Source organism: Pan paniscus, chromosome 22 (genome assembly GCF_029289425.2).
Source record: "Pan paniscus chromosome 22, NHGRI_mPanPan1-v2.0_pri, whole genome shotgun sequence".
Taxonomy (NCBI): Eukaryota; Metazoa; Chordata; class Mammalia; order Primates; family Hominidae; genus Pan; species Pan paniscus.
The window spans coordinates 27,833,825-27,852,725 of record NC_073271.2 but is presented as its reverse complement, the minus strand read 5'-3'; the positions used below and the strand labels follow the sequence as shown (position 1 = coordinate 27,852,725).

At 40.7% G+C, this 18,901-nt stretch overlaps 1 protein-coding gene across 12 annotated transcripts in view; it reads left to right on the top strand.

Moving 5' to 3' along the window:
• The first annotated feature begins 550 nt into the window (after positions 1–550).
• SCAF4 (SR-related CTD associated factor 4) overlaps positions 551–18,901 on the top strand; it is a 61,847-nt gene continuing 43,496 nt past the window's right edge. For 7 of the 12 annotated variants that reach the window (XM_055105176.2, XM_055105173.2, XM_055105174.2 and 4 more), the window contains exon 1: positions 561–1,058. In XM_055105176.2, coding sequence (XP_054961151.1) covers positions 1,029–1,058 — 30 coding nt within the window. In that variant the 5' untranslated portion in view covers positions 561–1,028. Of the gene's footprint in view, positions 1,059–18,901 lie in introns of all 12 variants that reach the window. The other 5 variants (XM_063601297.1, XM_063601295.1, XM_063601296.1 and 2 more) reach the window with 2 other exon arrangements.

The window sequence follows — 18,901 nt, the reverse complement described above, 5'->3', positions numbered from 1 at the left end:
CGTGGCACAAGGCTGCACAGGGGTTCCTTAAGGCCTGCGTGGATATCCAGTGCCTGAACGTCTTTCTCGGTGTTTTAGCTCGCGCAGAATTAACCTGCACAACTACAGCGGACACACAGCTGCACTGGCATTGGCAGAAGCTTTTTTTCTTTTCCCCAGCAGAGCGCACGAGGGCCTGCGAAGGCACGCCCAGAGAGCCGAGGTTAAATCCTGCGCCCTTTGTTCGCGGCAGCCGAGAGCCAGCGGCTCAGTGCCCGCCGCCCCCGCCGGGTGCAGGGCCGGTTAGGGCCGAGCGTTTCGCAGAGACGCACCCCGGGAGCACCGCGTCGAGCGGAGCGCGCGTGCGCCAGGGCTTGCTCTGGGTCACCCTCGCAGCCCTGGGATCCCGCGCTCTGCAAGGCCGTCTCCCCGGCCCGCGGCCACGGCCGCCGCCGCCGCCGGCGGGAAAGCGCCCAGCGTCCCGGCGTCACGCGCCAGCAGCCCTGCACGCGGGGCGGTGCAGGGCGGCGCAGGGCGGGACGAGGCGGGGAGGGGGCGGGGCCAGCGCGACGGGGCGGGGCGAACGCCGGGCACAGGAAGCGCCGGGAGGCCTGAGCCGTCCCAGGGTGCCCCGCGCGGCGTGGACTCGGGCCGCTGCCGCCATCCCGCTGGAGAGAGGGAGAGAGAGGCCCGCCCGCTCGCCGGCCGGGCCAGTGTGAGCCAGTGCGTGAGGGCGCGGGGGACCGTGTCAGCGAGACGCAGAGCGCAGCCGCCACCACCAAACGGACATGTTGAAGACCAGCGCTGCCGCCGCCTCCTTTTCCTCATCCTGCGAACGGGACTGAGAGGGGGCCCGCCACCTCTCCGCCTCTGCCTCGGCCGCCCGCCTCGCCGCTTCGGCCGCAGCCTCTTCCTGCCCGGGCCTCGGACTCCGCCGCTCGTCGCCTCCCCCCGGCCACCAGGCCCGGCTGGTTTCCCGGCCCCGCTCCGCCGCGGCGCGAGGTCTATGTGACCGGCGGGCCCGGAGCAGCCGCCGCCGCAGCGCGAACATGGACGCCGTCAACGCCTTCAACCAGGAGGTAAGGGGTGTTTGGGGCAGGGGGGTGCCGGGCCTGCTGCGGGAGCCGGAGCTCGTTTCTCCCGCCGCCGGAGGTTTAAAGCTTTGGTCCGGGTGGGGACGCTTCCTGCCCCGGTTCCGGGGCGGCGGGGCCTGCGCGGAGCGGGGCCTGTGGCCCGGGAGAGGTCGCGGCGACCACGGGAACTGACCCCGCACCCCTCCCCCCACTGCCCACCCCCGGACCGCGACCTCGGGCTTCTCCCCTCGCCCCCTTGCGGCCTCCCATAGCCCAAGTCTGTGCCCGTTCCTCTAACTTGGCCCTTTTTCGGGTCTGGGCGCCCTCGCTCTCTGCTCCGCGAGCCCCGTTGTCGGGTTCGCAGTGCCGGGAGCCCGCAAAGGGCTAAGAAAGAAGCGCGGGCGGGCGTGTGGGGTTGGGGGCGGGGGAGCGGGAGCATCTGCCGGTCGTGGGGCTGGCGGAGAGGTGGCTTCAGCTCTCCTGTTGCTCAGGCCGCGGCGCGTCGACGGCTGGACTCTGATCCCGGGTCTGGGAGGAGTTGAAGAGGGTGTTCATCCCCCTTCTCCGGGATTCACGCACTTGGGAAATAGGGCTAATAAACGGAGAGGGGGTGGCTCGTTATAGTTTAAAGTCGTGAACACAACCCTCTTATAGGCTCTATGGCCCCAACGTGACGCCTAAAAAGTTGAATGGGAGAGAAGAGTATTCGCTCCGCCTTAGTCGGCTAGAAAGCTGGCGTTGTCCTCCAGTTCCCTACCCTCGCACCCCCTCCCGAGGTAGTTAATCCTCGGCTCCCTTCTACGAGGACATTTACATGTGAAAACCTCTCCAAACTGGGAACAAAGCTGCCTGCGGCCTTAAAGTTCTTTAGTTGTTTCTCTGATCATTCCAGGTGTTGCTTTTGGAGTGTAGAGTCCATACATCCTATTTGTCAGAATCGATTTGGGAGGAGGAGACTTGACCATTGATGATTTAAAATGCAGTTACAGAATGGGAACTATTGTCATGGGTTGAGTTGTATTGTCTTCCCTTTCCAAATACCAAAGATAAAGCAACATTGAAAAATCAAATGTTGTAGTTCGAGATGTGTGGATGTGGCCTTAAAAACGTGCTGCATCTCACAGATTTTGTAGGTTTACTTGTAACAATTATGGTGCAATAAGTTTCCTTTAGATTTGCAGTGCCATAATATATGGGACTTTCCAATTACACTGCAGTTGAGACAATTTATTGCCATATAAATTATCCTAAAAATGATTTTCTTCAATTGATGGGTACATAAAATGCCCTAACTGCAGAAGTTGCAACTGGTATTGGACAGTGTCTTGTAAAAGTTCAGTTGTGATGATTTTCAAAACAATAAAAATAATATGTCCTAGTTTTTGATCGCCAGAGAATTTGTGATAATGCTCCAAACATTTCAGGGTTGGAAGCTGATTGTTTTCTGAAGGTAGAATTCACTGGCATGTTGGCTCCTCGCTCCATGAGGGCAGGAAGTTTCAGTTCTTTTCCCCGCTTCTCTACCAATCAAAACAGGTGCCTCGCAAATAATTGTTGAATGAGAATTTAAACAAATGGCACAACAATAGTTAAAATATTTCAAGTACATTTTTCTCCCAACAATGAATGTGTATTTTAAAAATTTATTTCAGAATCGGAAGAATGAATGTTTTTGATAAAAGAAGAGGATTTTTAGTTTATTCTTAAGATCAGAAGTATTCTGATTCAGGCATTATGGAAGTTGACATCAAGCACATTGTTAAGCAACGTATTTTCTATTAATCCTGAAAAGGCACAATCAGTAATTTTTACTTTGAAAAACCAAAGTTAGGAATGGTATTGATTCCTTGAAAAAGGGAAGTGATATTTGACCTTTTAAATGTGCAAAATGAGCATTTTCTTATCATTGTTCATTTTCCAGTTCATTTCAGTTCTATTCCTAGTCTTTATGAACTGCAAAGAATGCCAGCTCTCTTCTGCTAAATTAAAACTCCTCTAGAGAAATTAATCTGAGTTTAAAATTCATCTTACTGTGCCTACTTGATTTGTAGTGCTTCTCAACTATTTCTCCCCATTCATGAAATATTCTTGATTGGTTCCCCATATAATCTTGAATCTCTGAGATCTGATCTTCACTTAAACTTTTGAGTGCCTGCTCACCTGCACAGCCATGTCCTGAATACTGTAGAGCTACCAAGGATTTCAGTCACCTAAAAGTCTAATCCAATAGAGGACATAAGACTTAGACAAATAATTTTAATAGGAGGTAGAACAGCTTCCTTTGGGATCCTTCCATTGCAGTGTGGCATAGCCATTGGAGATAAGTGAAGGCTTGGGAAGAGGAGCAGGTATCAGTTTTAGGATTTCAGAAGATGTAGGAAGCAGTGATCCAAGGGCAGTAGTGCTGAAAAGTGAGTATTTTGATTCTGAAGGCTACTGGAAAGTAAGGATGGTAAAGTAGTTTGGGCCTGAGAAGTTTCATGTTTGCCTAATGTGTTTGAATTTCAGTTTTAGGCTGTGGGTAAACATTGAAGGTTTTAAGCAGTGGGATAATGTAATCAAAACTGTTTCGTTCGTAGTGTTATGTGTTGTAGGAGGCAGAGACTTGGTAGGAAAGATAAGTAAAACCTGAACTTGGCAAGTGTATAGTGGGAATGGAGAATAGGGAAAGGATGTGGGCCAAAGGAATCCATGGACCTTGGCATCTGATAGGTTTATAAGCACCTTTTGTCCCCACATCCTAAGGGCTGAGAGAGTGGTGATACCCTTATCACAAGTCATCAAAAGCCTACTTAGTAGAGAAGAAAATGTGTTTGATTTTTGAACAGGTTGAGTTAATTGTGGAACAATCATGTGGAAATTTTTGGCAAGTAGTTGGGCTTATAGGACTTAAACTTGGAAGCAACTAAGAGATAGAGGGAGACATCCAGGAGTTCAGATGGGAAAGAAGGGGGAAAATTGAAAGGGGGAGAAAAAGGAATTAATATAAGACCAATGGCATGTCAGGCATTAGATATGTACACATATCTAATTTAATATGTATTCCCACAACCCTGCATAGACGTCCAATTACAGATGAGGAAACTGATTTTCCAAGAAATTATAATAAATAATAACTCCCCTAAGGGCATATTGCTAGTTAATGGCAGAACTAGGATTTGAATTGGGATCTCTCCAATTTAATTGCGTCCAAAGATAATATTTTGTATAGTATGAGGGGACTTGGCCACTGAAATGTTTGAGGATAACAGGATTTGAGGTTTAGGGTTGAATGGTGATGGGAGATAAGGAAATAAGAGGTAGCTAGTGTAAAGTAGTCTTTAGAAGTTTGGTTTTGAGGGATTAGAGGGAAACGTTGCTTAAGGATGAGGGAAGGAAGGGCAGTTAACAATGTACTAGGCACTGGTGATAGGCAGTACGTTTGTTTGTATTATATGTATATATATAAGGCTTTAGCTTTAGTTAGTAGTGTTGAATCCCTAGTCTTTTAGATGGGTGTAGAGGCTTTAGCATTTTCAAGGAAGGGGGTGTAGAATAGCATAGTTTACCAGCAAGAGGGGATGGCTAACTTGAAGCAAAATTATGGATAAGAGAAATGGGACAAATCAGAAGCAGTAGTAAAAGACGTCCATCTCTGATACAGAAGGAAAGGAAGATAAGAGAGGTTATTAAAGATACCCATTTAACAGAATATTTGGAGAATTTTTATGGCAAGACATGTATTAAGTGTTGTGAAAGATGAAAAGGGTAGTGAAAAAGAATCAGTTATCAATTATGGCTAATACTTAATGGTGTCTGTTGTATAGTTTATATACTTCTGAATGTGAAGAATTTGCTAAAGTTTGTGGAATAGAATAAAGAGTATGGAATTTTTTTTTTTTTTTTAAGGTGGAGACCCGCTCTGTCACCACGCTGGAGTGCAGTGGCGCAATCTCAGCTCACTGCAGCCTCCGTCTCCTGGGTTCAAGCGATTCTCCTGCCTCTCCTCCCGAGTAGCTGGGACTACAGGAGCACACCACCACGCCCAGCTAATTTTTGTATTTTTAGTAGAGACGGGGTTTCACCATGTTGGCCAGGATGGACTTGATCTCTTGACCTCGTGATCCACCCTCCTGGCCTCCCAAAGTGCTGGGATTACACGTGTGAGCCACTGCGCCCAGCCAGATTCTGTTTTTTAACCCATTGATTGTATTTTAGTCTTTAACCCATCTTGCCTAAATCCTGAAGAATTGTATCTTGCCCCTCCCACTTTTTTTGCATCATCTGCAGTTTTAAGACATTTGAAGTACAAAAATAGTCCAGGCACGGTGGCTTACGCCTGTAATTCCAGTACTTTGGGAGCCCAAGGCGGGTGAATCATGAGGTCAGGAGTTACAGACCAGCCTGGCTAACATGGTGAAACCCTGTCTCTACTAAAAATACAAAAAATTAGCTGGGCCTGGTGGTAGGCGCCTGTAATCCCAGCTACTTGGGAGGCTGAAGTAGGAGAATTGTTTGAACCCTGGAGGCAGAGGTTGCAGTGAACCGAGATTGGGCCACTGCACTCCAGCTTGGGCAACAGTGTGAGAGTCCATCTTAAAAAAAAGAAAAAAAAGTACAAAAATAGTGCAGAGAAAATAAAACAGTTAAGAATATACAGTTGTTACTATTTTGTGTTTTTAATTTACAAATAAAATATAAAGTCTTCCTTACATCCTCACTCCAACCCCAACCCTCCTCCCACTTGCAGGAGAGGCAATCAAATAATTTAGTATTAATCTCTGTGGTCCATAAACAATATATAATATTCTCTGATACTGGAGTGTATTGGCACCAGCACGGCTTACTGCAGCTTTGACCTGCTTTTTTTTGTTTGCTCAAATATTAATACTGTCTATTAAGATTAGTTAATATTTTGCTGACAGGCTGCAATGAACTTTTCAAACATGTCTCCTGGTGCACATGTGTAGGAATTTCTGTAGGACAGCTGTTCTCAAACTTTTTGGTTTTAGACCCATTTATTTGTTTTTTGAGACAGGGTCTGGCTCTGTGGCCCAGACTAGAGGGCAGTGGCACGAGCTCCACCCATTGCAACCTCCGCCTCCTGGGCTCAAGCCATCCTCCTGTCTCAGCCTCCCAAGTAGCTGGGACCACAAACCTCTGCCACCATGCCTGGCTAATTTTTCAATTTTTTTCTGTAGACACGCGGTTTGGCTCTGTTGCCCAAGCTGGTCTCAAGCCTCTGAGCTCAAGTGATTAGCCCACCTTAGCCCCCTGAAAGTACTGGGATTGCAGGCGTGAACCACCATGCCTGGCTAGATCCTTTTAAATTCTTAAAGGTTAAGGGCCACCGCCAGGCGTGGTGGCTCACACCTGTAATCCCAGCACTTTGGGAGGCCGAGGCGAGCATATGACAAAGTCAAGAGATCGAGACCATTCTGGCTAACACGGTGAAACCCCGTCTCTACTAAAAATACAAAAAATTAGCTGGGTGTGGTGGCGGGCCCCTGTAATCCCAGCTACTTGGGAGGCTGAGGCAGGAGAATGGTGTGAACCCGGGAGGCGGAGCTTGCAGTGAGCCGAGATCGCGCCACTGCACTCCAGCCTGGGCGACAGAGTGAGACTCTATCTCAAAAAAAAAAAAAAAGTTAAGGGCCACAGAGAGCTTTTGTATCTATCTATTGGTTATTATATTTATTGATATTTACCATATTAGAAATTTAAACTGAGAAATGCAAGTGTTTATTAATTTACTAAAAATAACAATAAACTTATTACAATATGTTAATATAAATAACATTTTTAATGAAAAGTAACGTTTCTAAAACAAAAAAATTAATAAGAGTGACATCATTTTGCATTTTTGCACATGTCATTTAAACTTTGGTTTAATAAAACCTGGATCCTCATTCCACTTTTTCCTTCAGTCTGTTGCAATAACACACATCAGGTAGCCTCTGGAATATACTGCTACATACTTCTGAGAAAACGAACAAAAAGGCAAGAACTATCTTAGTATTCATATGAAAACAGTTCTGACCTCAAACCACGGAAAGGGACTCAAAGACCTCTCAGAGGTCCTTGGATTACTCTTTGAGAACTGCAGTGCTGAGGTGGTATGCATATAATGCTACTTTGCAGTACAGAAAAAAAATGCGAGTACTTGTATATTCATGGTTATCTTTAAAATTGGACATAAATTAGGCTTTATGAATACTTAATGTACGAATTGACATTGGTACACTTATCCAGTTGGGCTGTCAATCATGTTATTCTGAAGGAAGAGTTGAGTTTTACATCTTAGTGGGAGCTTGGTACTCCCTTCTCTTCTCACTGTAAATTGTTCTGTATGACTATTGTTGATTACTAGGGATGATTGTCTTCTAGAATTTAGTTCATCTGATGGGGATGCCTTATTAAGTATTTTTTTTTAACCTGTAGTGTTAATGTTTGGGGTTTGATAATTTCTGAGACGTTTATCTAAAGACATGTAGACAGAGGGTTCAAAGTTCTTTACTGTATGGAAAAGATGTAGAGGACCAGGTCGATTATTGGCAGTAAAATTGGAGATTTCCCTTGCAAAAGTTGACCATGTTGTGCTGTTATCCCAGGAGTTTTTGAATGTTGAAAGTTGGTTATACAGTGTTTTCTTTCTCTACTTTCTTGACCCAGGGAATTCTTAGTTTCTGACAAGGGTATTGGTCTGGCTTTATAGTGATTGCGATAAAGTGATTCTTCAGAGCTTTCTGTAGTGGGGTTTATCACTGATGTTCTTGTTGTAAGTATTTCCCTCCCTAGTCTATCATTTTGTCTAGTATTCTGTTTCAGAAAAAATTACATGAACACATGAGGAATTGATTCAGAGAGCAATTAGAATAATGGAAAAGTTGGTTTCTAAACCTTGTGAAACAGAATTCAGGTTAAAACTGTACCTACTGAGAGATGACACAATTGGTAATGGTTTTTTTTTTGTTTTTGTTTGTTTGTTTTCTTTACCACATACGAAGCCACTGTAAAAATTGTAGGTTGTTCTGTGTCATGGGGCACGAACAAATATAATTTACTTCAGAATTGGAAGTAACTTTTTTGTACATATCTGCGCACATTCAAATCTCATTTGAAATACACCTTGATAACATAGTAGGGAAAAAATGTTACGTAAGTAATGAACCTTTAGTGTTATTCATAACATTTGTTGAGACGATATGCCAAATCCTTTTTTAGCACACTTCAGAGCAACAGCATACAACTTTCATGATAAGCTGAAAACTACACTGTGTTGTCAGGTATATAGCAGAATAAGCAGCTTACCTATTAACAGTTCAAAATTTTGGTAACATTGGTATATTAATTAGTATTATGTTTCTGTTAAACCACAGAAAATATAGAGGTGGGTAATAGTTAAATTTGCGTTAGAGGAGGCCTTATCAGGATCTGTTGAGAGCTTAGGAGAGACATGTCTACATTTCTGTGTTAATATTAAGTGTAATTAATACTGTGCTGCTGTGATTTTGAGAACTACAAGAGATTTTACAAACAATATTATAATTTATTATACCCTGATCACCTTCATTCTGTTCAATATTTGCATCGTTTATTGATTACATTTCATTGCTGAGTAGTTTGAGCTTTTTATTGGTGCTTTTTAAGACGTAGATAAGTAAGTATACAGAAACCCGATATTCCAGTAAAGTGCACTGTACCAGATTAGTAGTAAATTCAGGAAGAAAACCAGTGTAACTCAGCAGTGGAGTTAAGAATTAGAAGCCCAGGTTTTTACTAGGGGGTAGAGGAGGACAGCAGGGCTCAGTGAAAGGTAGATGGCCATCCAGATACCTCTTGAAAGTTATAATTTATGTTTGGGTAATTGATGATTCTTGGTGTAAATCCATGTGTGTCAATAGTCCCAGTTGGAAGAGACCAGAGAGCAGTGGTATAGCTGGCATATTTGACATCCAGAGCAGATTTTTTTAAAACACACCCTTTTTGTATAGAAAAATTATTTTCAGAAATAATCATGAAATGAATAATGGAAATGGCCAGAAAGGAAACTTGAACTGTATGTGCGCGCGCGCACACACACACCCACCACACACACACTACATATAAATCATACCAGACTTTTAAATTGCATTAATATATGTTTTTTGAAATAGTGGAAAAACTTATCTGCATACTGATATGTCACAATAATGAATACAAATGTTACGGGTTTTTTTGTTTTGTTTTTTGTTTTGTTTGTTTTGTTTTGTTTTGTTTGAGACGGAGTGTTGCTCTGTCACCCAGGCTGGAGTGCAGTGGCATGATCTCGGCACATAGCAACCTCCGTTTCCTGGGTTCAAGCAATTCTCCTGCCTCAGCCCTGCCTAGTAGCTGAGATTACAGGCGCACGCCACCGGGCCCGGCCAATTTTTGTATTTTAAGTAGGGACGGCGTTTCACCATGTTGGCCAGGCTGGCCACTATCTTTAAAAGTCTTAGGCAGGTTTGTCAATGACTATTAAAATTGATCTTCACATATTTGTGTTCAGTAGACAGTTACAACCAGATTTATTCATCTGTTTTCACCTACAGTTAAGAGCACTTTTAATTAATTTTAATTACAAAATGTTGTACATACAGCAACACATACACAAATAGGAAGTTTTAAACATCATACTGTGTTTGGCAGCGATTTATAAGCATACTTCACAATAAATTCTAGAAATCACAATACTATCCATGTATTTTTTTCAGCATTGAGTGTAATGACTTTTTTTTTAGATGGAGTCTTGCTCTGTCACCCAGGCTGGAGTACAGTGGCGCAATCGCAGCTCACTGCAACCTCCGCCTCCTGGGTTCAAGCGGTTTCCTTGCCTCAGCCTCCTGACTAGCTGGGATTACAGGCACGTGCCACCACACCCGGCTAATTTTTGTATTTTTAGTAGAGACGGGGTTTCTCAATGTTGGCCAGGCTGGTCCTGAACTCGGACCTCGTGATCCACCTGCCTCAGCCTCCCAAAGTGCTGGGATTACAGGCGTGAGCCACCACACCCGACCTTGAGTGTAATGACTTTGAAATGCCTCAGTCAAAATTTTACTGAAATGGTTATCACCTAAAAATTCAATGTAAATGTCTATTATATTTGATAACCACTTTTGATATTCACGTACAAGGAAGTACAGCTTCCTTGTACTTTGTTGCTTAGTGATGGCATCTCTATAATTTTTGTTCACAGGTCTTCACTTTTAAAGTTTTATTTATCTCTATATTTGTTTGAGGCCGATTCTGGTTGTTTGTAAATATTTATGCCAGAAAAAATTTATCTCAGAAAAATTGGACACAGCTATAATTTTGAATATACTATTTAAACACAGGAATGTATATAGGTACAATAGGATTGGAGTCATGCTGAGCCTGAGGAGAGCTGAAGCTATCCTGAACCTTTTTGTACTTACTCTCCAAATGAACAGGTATATCAAATCTGCATGTGTTGGGAACTGACTGTATAACTGGGGGATTTCCTAATAAACTTCCAATTAAGATGGATTGCTTATTAAAGGATATGTAATAAAAATGTGCAGATTTGACATTTTTATGTTGTTAAAACTCAGCAGTAACCACAGCAACCCCTTAAAACTTAAAGAGTATTGCCAAAATATTTTGGGGGCGATATATTTTATCCCTGGTGTTATTTAGAATTGCCTGTGCTCAGGCCAGGCGTGGTGGCTCACGCCTTGTAATCCCAGCACTTTGGGAGGTCAAAGTGGGTGGATCATCTGAGGTCAGAAGTTTGAGACCAGCCTGGCCAACATTGAGAAACCCTGTCTGTACTAAAAAGACAAAATTAGCTGGGTGTGGTGGCTCATGCCTGTAATCCCAGCTACTCAGAAGGCAGGAGAATCACTTGAACCTGGGAGGTGGAGGTTGCAAGGAGCCGAGATTGTGCCGTTGCACTCCAGCCCGGGCAACAGAGCGAGATTCCATCTCAGAAAAAAAAAAAAAGAATTGCTCTTGCTTGATGGTAATAAAAGAACAAAATCAAAGTCTTGCTGTTTTATTTAGTCTTGATAGTTCACCCACTTACTGCCTGCACCTGGGTGGACTGCTCCTCTTGCCTCACTCTAGGTATGCAGTTGCATTAAAGAGCAATAGTTGACCAATCCACTAGTCTGTAAAGTCGCCCTCTGCAATATGCCCAGTATATCTTAATGCATTCTGTCATGAGTGTTCCTCTATATTTCCTCCTTTTGACTTTCAGTTAAAGTAGAATTATAATACCCTGCTTAAAGGAAACCTGTAATACCGAAAATTACTGTGATATCTGTTTTAAAGCCTTTAAGAAATATATAATAGTCTTTAAACTTTAATGGCCATACATGACTTAGTTTACATTGATTAAAAGATGCTGAATGTTAAATCACTTTAGATAGGGCAGCCAAGTTTGGGGATAAGTTGAAATAAGTCCAAATCTTTATGAAGGTCTTTTACCACTATCTATTTTAACAAATATAGGGATATATTTTATAAAGCAAACCCGTAGAGACAGAAAGTAGATTATTGGCTGGCAGACAGCAAAAGGAGGAATGGAGAGTGACTGGTAATGGGGATGGGATTTGTTTTGGGGGTGATGAAAATACTCTATAAAGTGTTGATGGGTGCACAACTCTTGAATACATCAAAAACCATTGAATTGTCCATTTTAAATGGATGGATTTTTATGGTATGTGATTTATATCACAAAGCTGTTGTAAAATACACAGAAATGTCAGGTTATATCATAACCATTTTGTTGTTTACTTGCCTTATCTGATTTTCTGTCAAGATGAAAACTATCTAGCGGCCTCTGCATGGCTCTGTAAATTATTTTGTTGATCCCGAATCCTAAGTTTGTTCAAAGGATAGGTTTAGTTTTGACGTACTATTTTAAGGAGTAATCCAGTGGGAACAGTTTAAGGGAAGGACAAGAAAAGAATCCTGCATTTGCCCATTAAATAACCAGGTGCTGGCTAATGAGTTAGGTGTTGTGTACCTGTCTTTGCATTCTTTCCATTTTAAAGGTAAGGAAACTAGAGAAGTTTGGTGAATGGTCTGAGGTCACACAGTGTAAAAGTAACAGTTCTGAGATTTGACACAGTCCTTTGAAGAGCCCATCTGAGTCTAGTCCACAGCCCCACATGGCTGCTGTGAAGTTTTTGAGCAGTGAGTCCTTATCTAATGGACCATTTATGTGGGGAGAAGACTCGGTGAACAGCTTTTATACGTCTGAAGCATGGTAGCAAGTGATAACTATCAAAATAATGTGTACTTTTGGAAGGACTTGTCACAGTTTAAGAATAACAAGGTTTGGTTAAGTTTTTGAGCCATCCACAGTAATGCAGTAAATGTAATCAGCATTTAAAACTAAAGATGTCTATTGTTTTTACCAGTTTATACTCCATTAAAAATTTTAACTCATTAAGGATTTAATAAATGCTAACATTAATATTGTTTTCTAATTAAATGATTTTATATCCTGGAATCAATTTTTATTTCTTGTATTGATGTCTAGGAAGAAGTGTTTAATTCACAAAAATGTTTTAATAGCCAACTGTGAGGGAAGGGAGACCAGAAGTTCATTAGTGAGGCACAGTAAATGTGATGCTGAGGTATGGCACCTGTACTGCTAAAGGAGAGCACTGGCATGGATAAAACATTTGGCATTTCCTAAAATCACCTCCTGGCCTGTCTTTCAAGCAAGTGAAAAGGAAGAAGTTGTGGATTGATTTGGGAAGTACATTTGGAAAATGACCTAATGTGATAAGCTGGAACCAATAGGGTTAAAAACCCTGGTGAGGTATACAGCCTTGATTCTAAAAGTGGAAAGTTTGAGTGAAGGCTAGACCCTTGGAAATTGTAGGGGAGGTAGTGTAAAATGAAGAATACATGGCCAGGCACGGTGGCTCACGCCTGTAATCCCAGCACTTTGGGAGGCCAAGGCAGGCAGATCACCTGAGGTCAGGAGTTCGAGACCAGCCTGACCAACATGGAGAAACCCTGTCTCTACTAAAAATACAAAATTAGCCGGGCATGGTGGCACATGCCTGTAATCCCAGCTACTCGGGAGGCTGAGGCAGGAGACTCGCTTAGACCCAGGAGGCGGAGGTTGTGGTGCGCTGAGATCACACCATTGCATTCCAGCCTGGGCAACAAGCGTGAAGCTCCATCTCAAAAAAACAAAAAAAAAAGAATAATAATAATACATTAGGACATGCTTTATAGAGTAAGTTTTCAGAAATTAACTATTAATACTTAGAAAATTAGTTCTGCCCGGAGTAAATGGTAATAGAATAAGGGCTCGATGATACAATTAAAGAGTGAAAAATAATGCAGATGAAGTTTAAACCATTGTGTATTATATTCTGTTTTTTTTTTGAGACAGAGTTTCGTTCTTGTTGCCCAGGCTAGAGTGCGATGGCGTGATCTTGGCTGACCGCAGTCTCCACCTCTAGGGTTCAAGTGATTCTCCTGGCTCAGCCTCCTGAGTAGCTGGGATTACAGGCATGTGCCACCACGCCCGGCTAATTTTGTATGTTTAGTAGAGATGGGGTTTCTCCATGTTGATCAGGCTGGTCTCAAACTCCTGACCTCAGGCGATCTGCCTACTTCGGCCTCCTGAAGTGCTGGAATTACGGGCATGAGCCACTGTGCCCCACCTATATTCTGTTTTCTTAATGTTCTTACTGCACATAGAAATATAAGTAGTTAACCTAAAAATGGTGTTATATTTATTATTAAATGTAATTTAGCAATTCCATGTGTTTATTTGGTAAAACATTTCTTTAAATTCCGAAACTAGAAGAAAAGTCAACAAGATTGTGGAGGAGAATATGGTATAGTAAAGAAATTTAGGAAGAAGTAAGTATGAAAATTTTGAATTTGAATATTATGTGTGGTTTTGTTGCTTATGAAAGTACCTGGTTTGGAATCTCTTGAAATCTGAAGAGTAAATTTTGTACAGAAGTAGATGGAACTGTTTTGTAATGTTTACATTCAAACAAGACTCTGCTCAGTCGGAGCAGGAAAATGGTAGAGCATCTTTCCTCTATTTGTTTTAAAAAGCTTTTCGGGGTGGGATGAGGTGGCTCACGCCTGTAATCCCAGTACTTTGGGAGGCTGAGACTGGCAAATCCCTTGAGGCCAGGAGTTCGAAACCATCCTGGCTAACATGGCAAAATCCCATCTGTACCAAAAAGAAAAAGCTTTGTAAATTTTCTCTACCTTAGGAGTATTTCATAGTGACAATGCCAGATTTATCTTGTTTTCATACCTTCCTCTAAGCAAGTGGAAAAGTGGTTAAATGTTTAGGTTTCAAAAGGTTTGAGTCTGTGACAAGCAAGTGGAATTTATATGGAAGTAAGCTGTATATCAATAATTAAAGGGACACTTTCTTTAATGAAGAGATGTTGAAAAAAATATAGGCCTGGCACAGTGGCTCACGCCTGTAATCCCAGCACTTTGGGAGGCCAAGGTGGGCAGAGCAACTGAGGTCAGGAGTTCAAGACCATCCTGACTAACATGGAGAAACCCCATCTCTAGTAAAAATACAAAAAAATTAGCCGGGTGTGGTGGCACATGCCTGTAATCCCAGCTACTCGGGAGGCTGAGGCAGGAGAATCACTTGAACCTGGGAGGCGGAGGTTGTGGTGAGCCGAGATCGCGCCATTGCACTCCAGCCTGGGCAATGAGAGTGAAACTCCATCTCAAAAAAATATATATATATGTGTGTGTGTGTGTGTGTGTGTGTGTGTATATATGTGTATATATATGTGTATATGTGTGTGTGTGTGTGTGTGTGTGTATATATATATATATATATATATATATATGGCAGCAGTTTCCCAAAATTTTTTTTTTTTTGCACAGTGTATGTTGTTCATTTTATCCACAGGGCTTCAGTTATTGTAAGGATTTGTGGGGGGAGGGGTGTTTTTAATTTAATTTTTTAATTTAAAAATTTACTAATTTTGAAAGGCTTTATTAAAGATTTGCAAGTTACTGATTTAAACATAGTAACTGAGCTTCAAAGACAAGATTTACTCTGTGGACAAGTTATGTGATAATGGTGATTCTCTATAACCATATTTCTTTATCACTTAGTTATATTTATAATCAAAAGTTGAACAAAGATGTATCTCAGACAGATACAAATTAAAGTTCATTTTTAAATCCATGAATTTAATTGTTTTCATTTAAAAATTAATGCAAGTTAGATAAATTTGAATTAGAAGATAAAACAATCCCATCAAACACCATTAGCATTTTAGAGTATTTCCTTTGTCTTTTTTTCTCCTCCACTTGTGTTTGGAAGTTTTTATGTAGTTACCAGATCTTTTTAATAGCATGAAATTCTCTGTCATTTTCTCAATAATTATTGTGGAAAATTTGAGAATATCTAATAATTGCCTTAGATAAATTTCTAGAAGTAGAATTACTGGTTCAAAAGGTATGGACATTTTTTAGTTCTTGTTTTATAGTTTTAAATTTCTCTTCGGAATTAAAACTCATCCATTAGATCTCACCAGCCCAGTACTCTTTTTGCTTTATGCTAGTCCACATGCATGTCCGTTGGATAATGTAAGAATTTTATCTCCTTGTATTAATTTGTACTTTGATTATTGATTGGTATGGTTGAACACTTTTTCTTGTGTTTGTTAATTAGATATTGGGATTTTCTTTGTTAAATGAGTTGCTTCTGTACATTTTTCAGTTTCATTGTACCTCTTACTGTGTGTATGTACCATTGATTAACTCATACACAGTATTCTGCTTTCAGGTAAAGTGACGTAGTGGTACTTGTTTAACGTGATTGGCTTTCTTTCCTCGCCCCATTATATTACCTGATATTAAAAAAGTATTAACCCAGACACACATTTAGTAAATTATATATTAAAGGCATAAGATGAAATACCAGGTTAAGAAAAGGACTGTACATGATCCCTTACCTAGTTGTTCTAGCAGTAGTGTTTTATGGAGTTGTCTTCAGGTTTAAATTAGATGGATAAAGCATCTTTACAGGAAAGATGATTTTAAAACTTTTTAAAAATTAGATTTGGTAAGAAATTTAGCGTGTGCTTTGTTATACAGTGTTTATATGTTGCTAATAAACATAAAAGTTGTGTTGGATTTAACTATTTGGTTTAAGACAGTGTCTTTGATATATTAAGTTGAGTATGAAAGAGGAGGAAAGACTGTAGAACTAAATGCTTTGATATTTGCATCTAACAGGAAGGAGATTTGAATACTAGCCTGTCATTGTGAGTATATATGTATTTCTTTTAGGAAACATTTCTGTTTTTTCTTTAAATTCAACTTCACATAGTAATAGGAGCTTAAGGGAAAATTGCTTTGTCATCTTGGAGGTCATACTACCAAAGGAAGGAATACTGGAAATAATCAGTGTAATCCGTTACAAAGTAAATTTAGGAAAATACATTTTTTAAAGTTTAGGTTTCGAAAAGAAAGGGATAAATATCCCATTGAGAAAGATTCAGAAAGAAATATTGCTTGAGAGATTTAAGTTTTAAAAAGATGGCTTAGATTAGTATATAGTCTTCTAATTCTTATTGCCTTGGCAACTTTATTTCAAAAAGTAGGAAAAAGCATACTTTAGAAATTGTAGACTCTGGGCCAGTTTACTTTTGTCTGCCAGTTTTTATTAATTTTAGAAATTGCTAGTCACTAAGAGCCAGAACAGATTCACTAACAATTTATAACAGACTAAACATTTTTCATTTGTAAAGTATGTTATGTCTAGTGAAAACTATATACCAAATATTTCATAAAGGTATTGGATATGATTGCATTATGAATGAATTAGAAAAATAAGGGCAGGATGACAGTATTGCTAAGTGGATTTTAGCTGACTGGTTATAAATACCCAAGGAATATCAGTTAAGGTCATCTTTCAAATAGGTCCTATTTTAATTTTTAGAAAACATTGACTTGGAGGAAAGCATACCAAATGAGTTCATGAAATTTACAAGCTGATTGGAATAGCTGGAGCTACATCAAATAGCAGAAAATCACTTCTAGGCTTGCTAAATAGGTTGAAAGGTCTGTTAGAAACCAACACAAAGTCAATGTGAAGATCTAGTTTTGATGGGAATCCTGGTGAAAGCAGCCTGAAGATTTCAGATGATTACAAATTGGAGTTAATGAATTAAGCCCTATTTTTTTTAGGTAATAAATAATGCCCCCTTCTCCAAAGATATTCATAATCTAATTCTAAAACCTGTAAATATATTATCTTGCAAGGCAAAAGAGACTGGGGATGTGAATAAGGTTAAGGATGTTGAGACGGGTTAATTATCCTGGATTATCTGGGTGGGCCCGGTGTAATCATAAGGGTCCTTATACTAGAGAGGTAGGAGTCAAAGAAGGAAATAAAACAACAGAAGAGATGGAAGGAGAAGATGCTATACTGCTGGCTTTGAAGATGGAAGAAGAGGCCATGAGCCAAAAGAATGTAGGCACCCTGTAGAAGCAAGATTAGACAAGAAATAGATTCTTCCCTAGAGCCTTTACAAGGAATGTCGCCTTGCTGATGCTGGTGAGATTCTGACCTCAAAAGTGTAATTTGTGTTGCTTTAAGCCAGTAAATTTGTGGTAATTTCTTACTACAGAAATAGGAAACTAATACAAAAGCCAATTCACAGTGCAGGACTACGTCCGGACCCTGTCCATTTGAGGATACCATACTTAAAGGGAATTAACCAGGATCATCTAGAAACCTTATCATTTGGCTAATAGTTAAAGAACAGAGAGGAAATACTAGTTATCTTCACATTGTTTTGCTCCATTTACTCAGCACTTTATGTGTTAGGTACTGGGCTAAGAGATTTACATACATTATCCTATTTAATCCTAACAATGTGGTGAGGTGAGCCCATTAATTCCTGTTTTTCAGATTTTAAAAATCCTTGAAGTTTAGAAAGGTTGACTAAACTTGTTAAGGTTTATGCCATTGGTAAATAGCAGAGTACCCATGTTACTTTGATTAATCCCTAAACATTGTGAATTCTGCAGGTATCACAGGCCAGATACCCTCGTTCTTCTTTATCTTCACTTGAAACTCTTTACTGGTATGAGGGATCAGGATGAATCGTTCTTCATAATTTTTAGAGGATTTTGTGTCTCAGGCTTCTATATGTCATGCAGCAGGGCAGTGGTCATATTTAGACGTTTTCATAGTCATTCTGCTAGTGACAAAGCAAAGAGCCAAGCTCATATCTACTGCTGACAAGTAGCATTCTTTTCCACTATGCTTATCCCTTCTAAAGAAGTCTTGTATTTGGAGGGGCTGTTGTTATTTTTATGCAGGAGGATTTCATGGTTTTCTCTGGCTGCTTTGACACTTTTTATTCATTCACAGATAACATTAATTGTGAATACAGGCTATAATGTTGGGGGAGCTCTGCACCTAACAGTGTTTATTGAATACTTGTCCTCTGCCGGGTGACATAGTACGAGTCATTCCATATACAAAAACTCATTTAGTTCTAACTGAAACTGATACCTATCAAGCAGATATCGGTATATCCTTTTTACAAATGAGGACATTATGGCTTAGAGAAATTAATTTGCCCAGAGTCATCTGCATGGCCAGACCCAGATTCAAAACCAAATCTTTCTCACTCTCTATAGAAGACCACAATTTCTGGTTTTTCTCACTAGTAGATTTTGTTGGAATTATATTAAATTTTGTGGCTTTCAGACTTGATATATAAAGCTAATAGCTTTTTTTCCTGAGGTTTGTTGACTGAAATTGGATGTTGGTCATAAGTAACTGAATTATCTTTGAATCTGTTGTCTACTCTGTATATAATACTTATGTGTATCTAAACTTAACA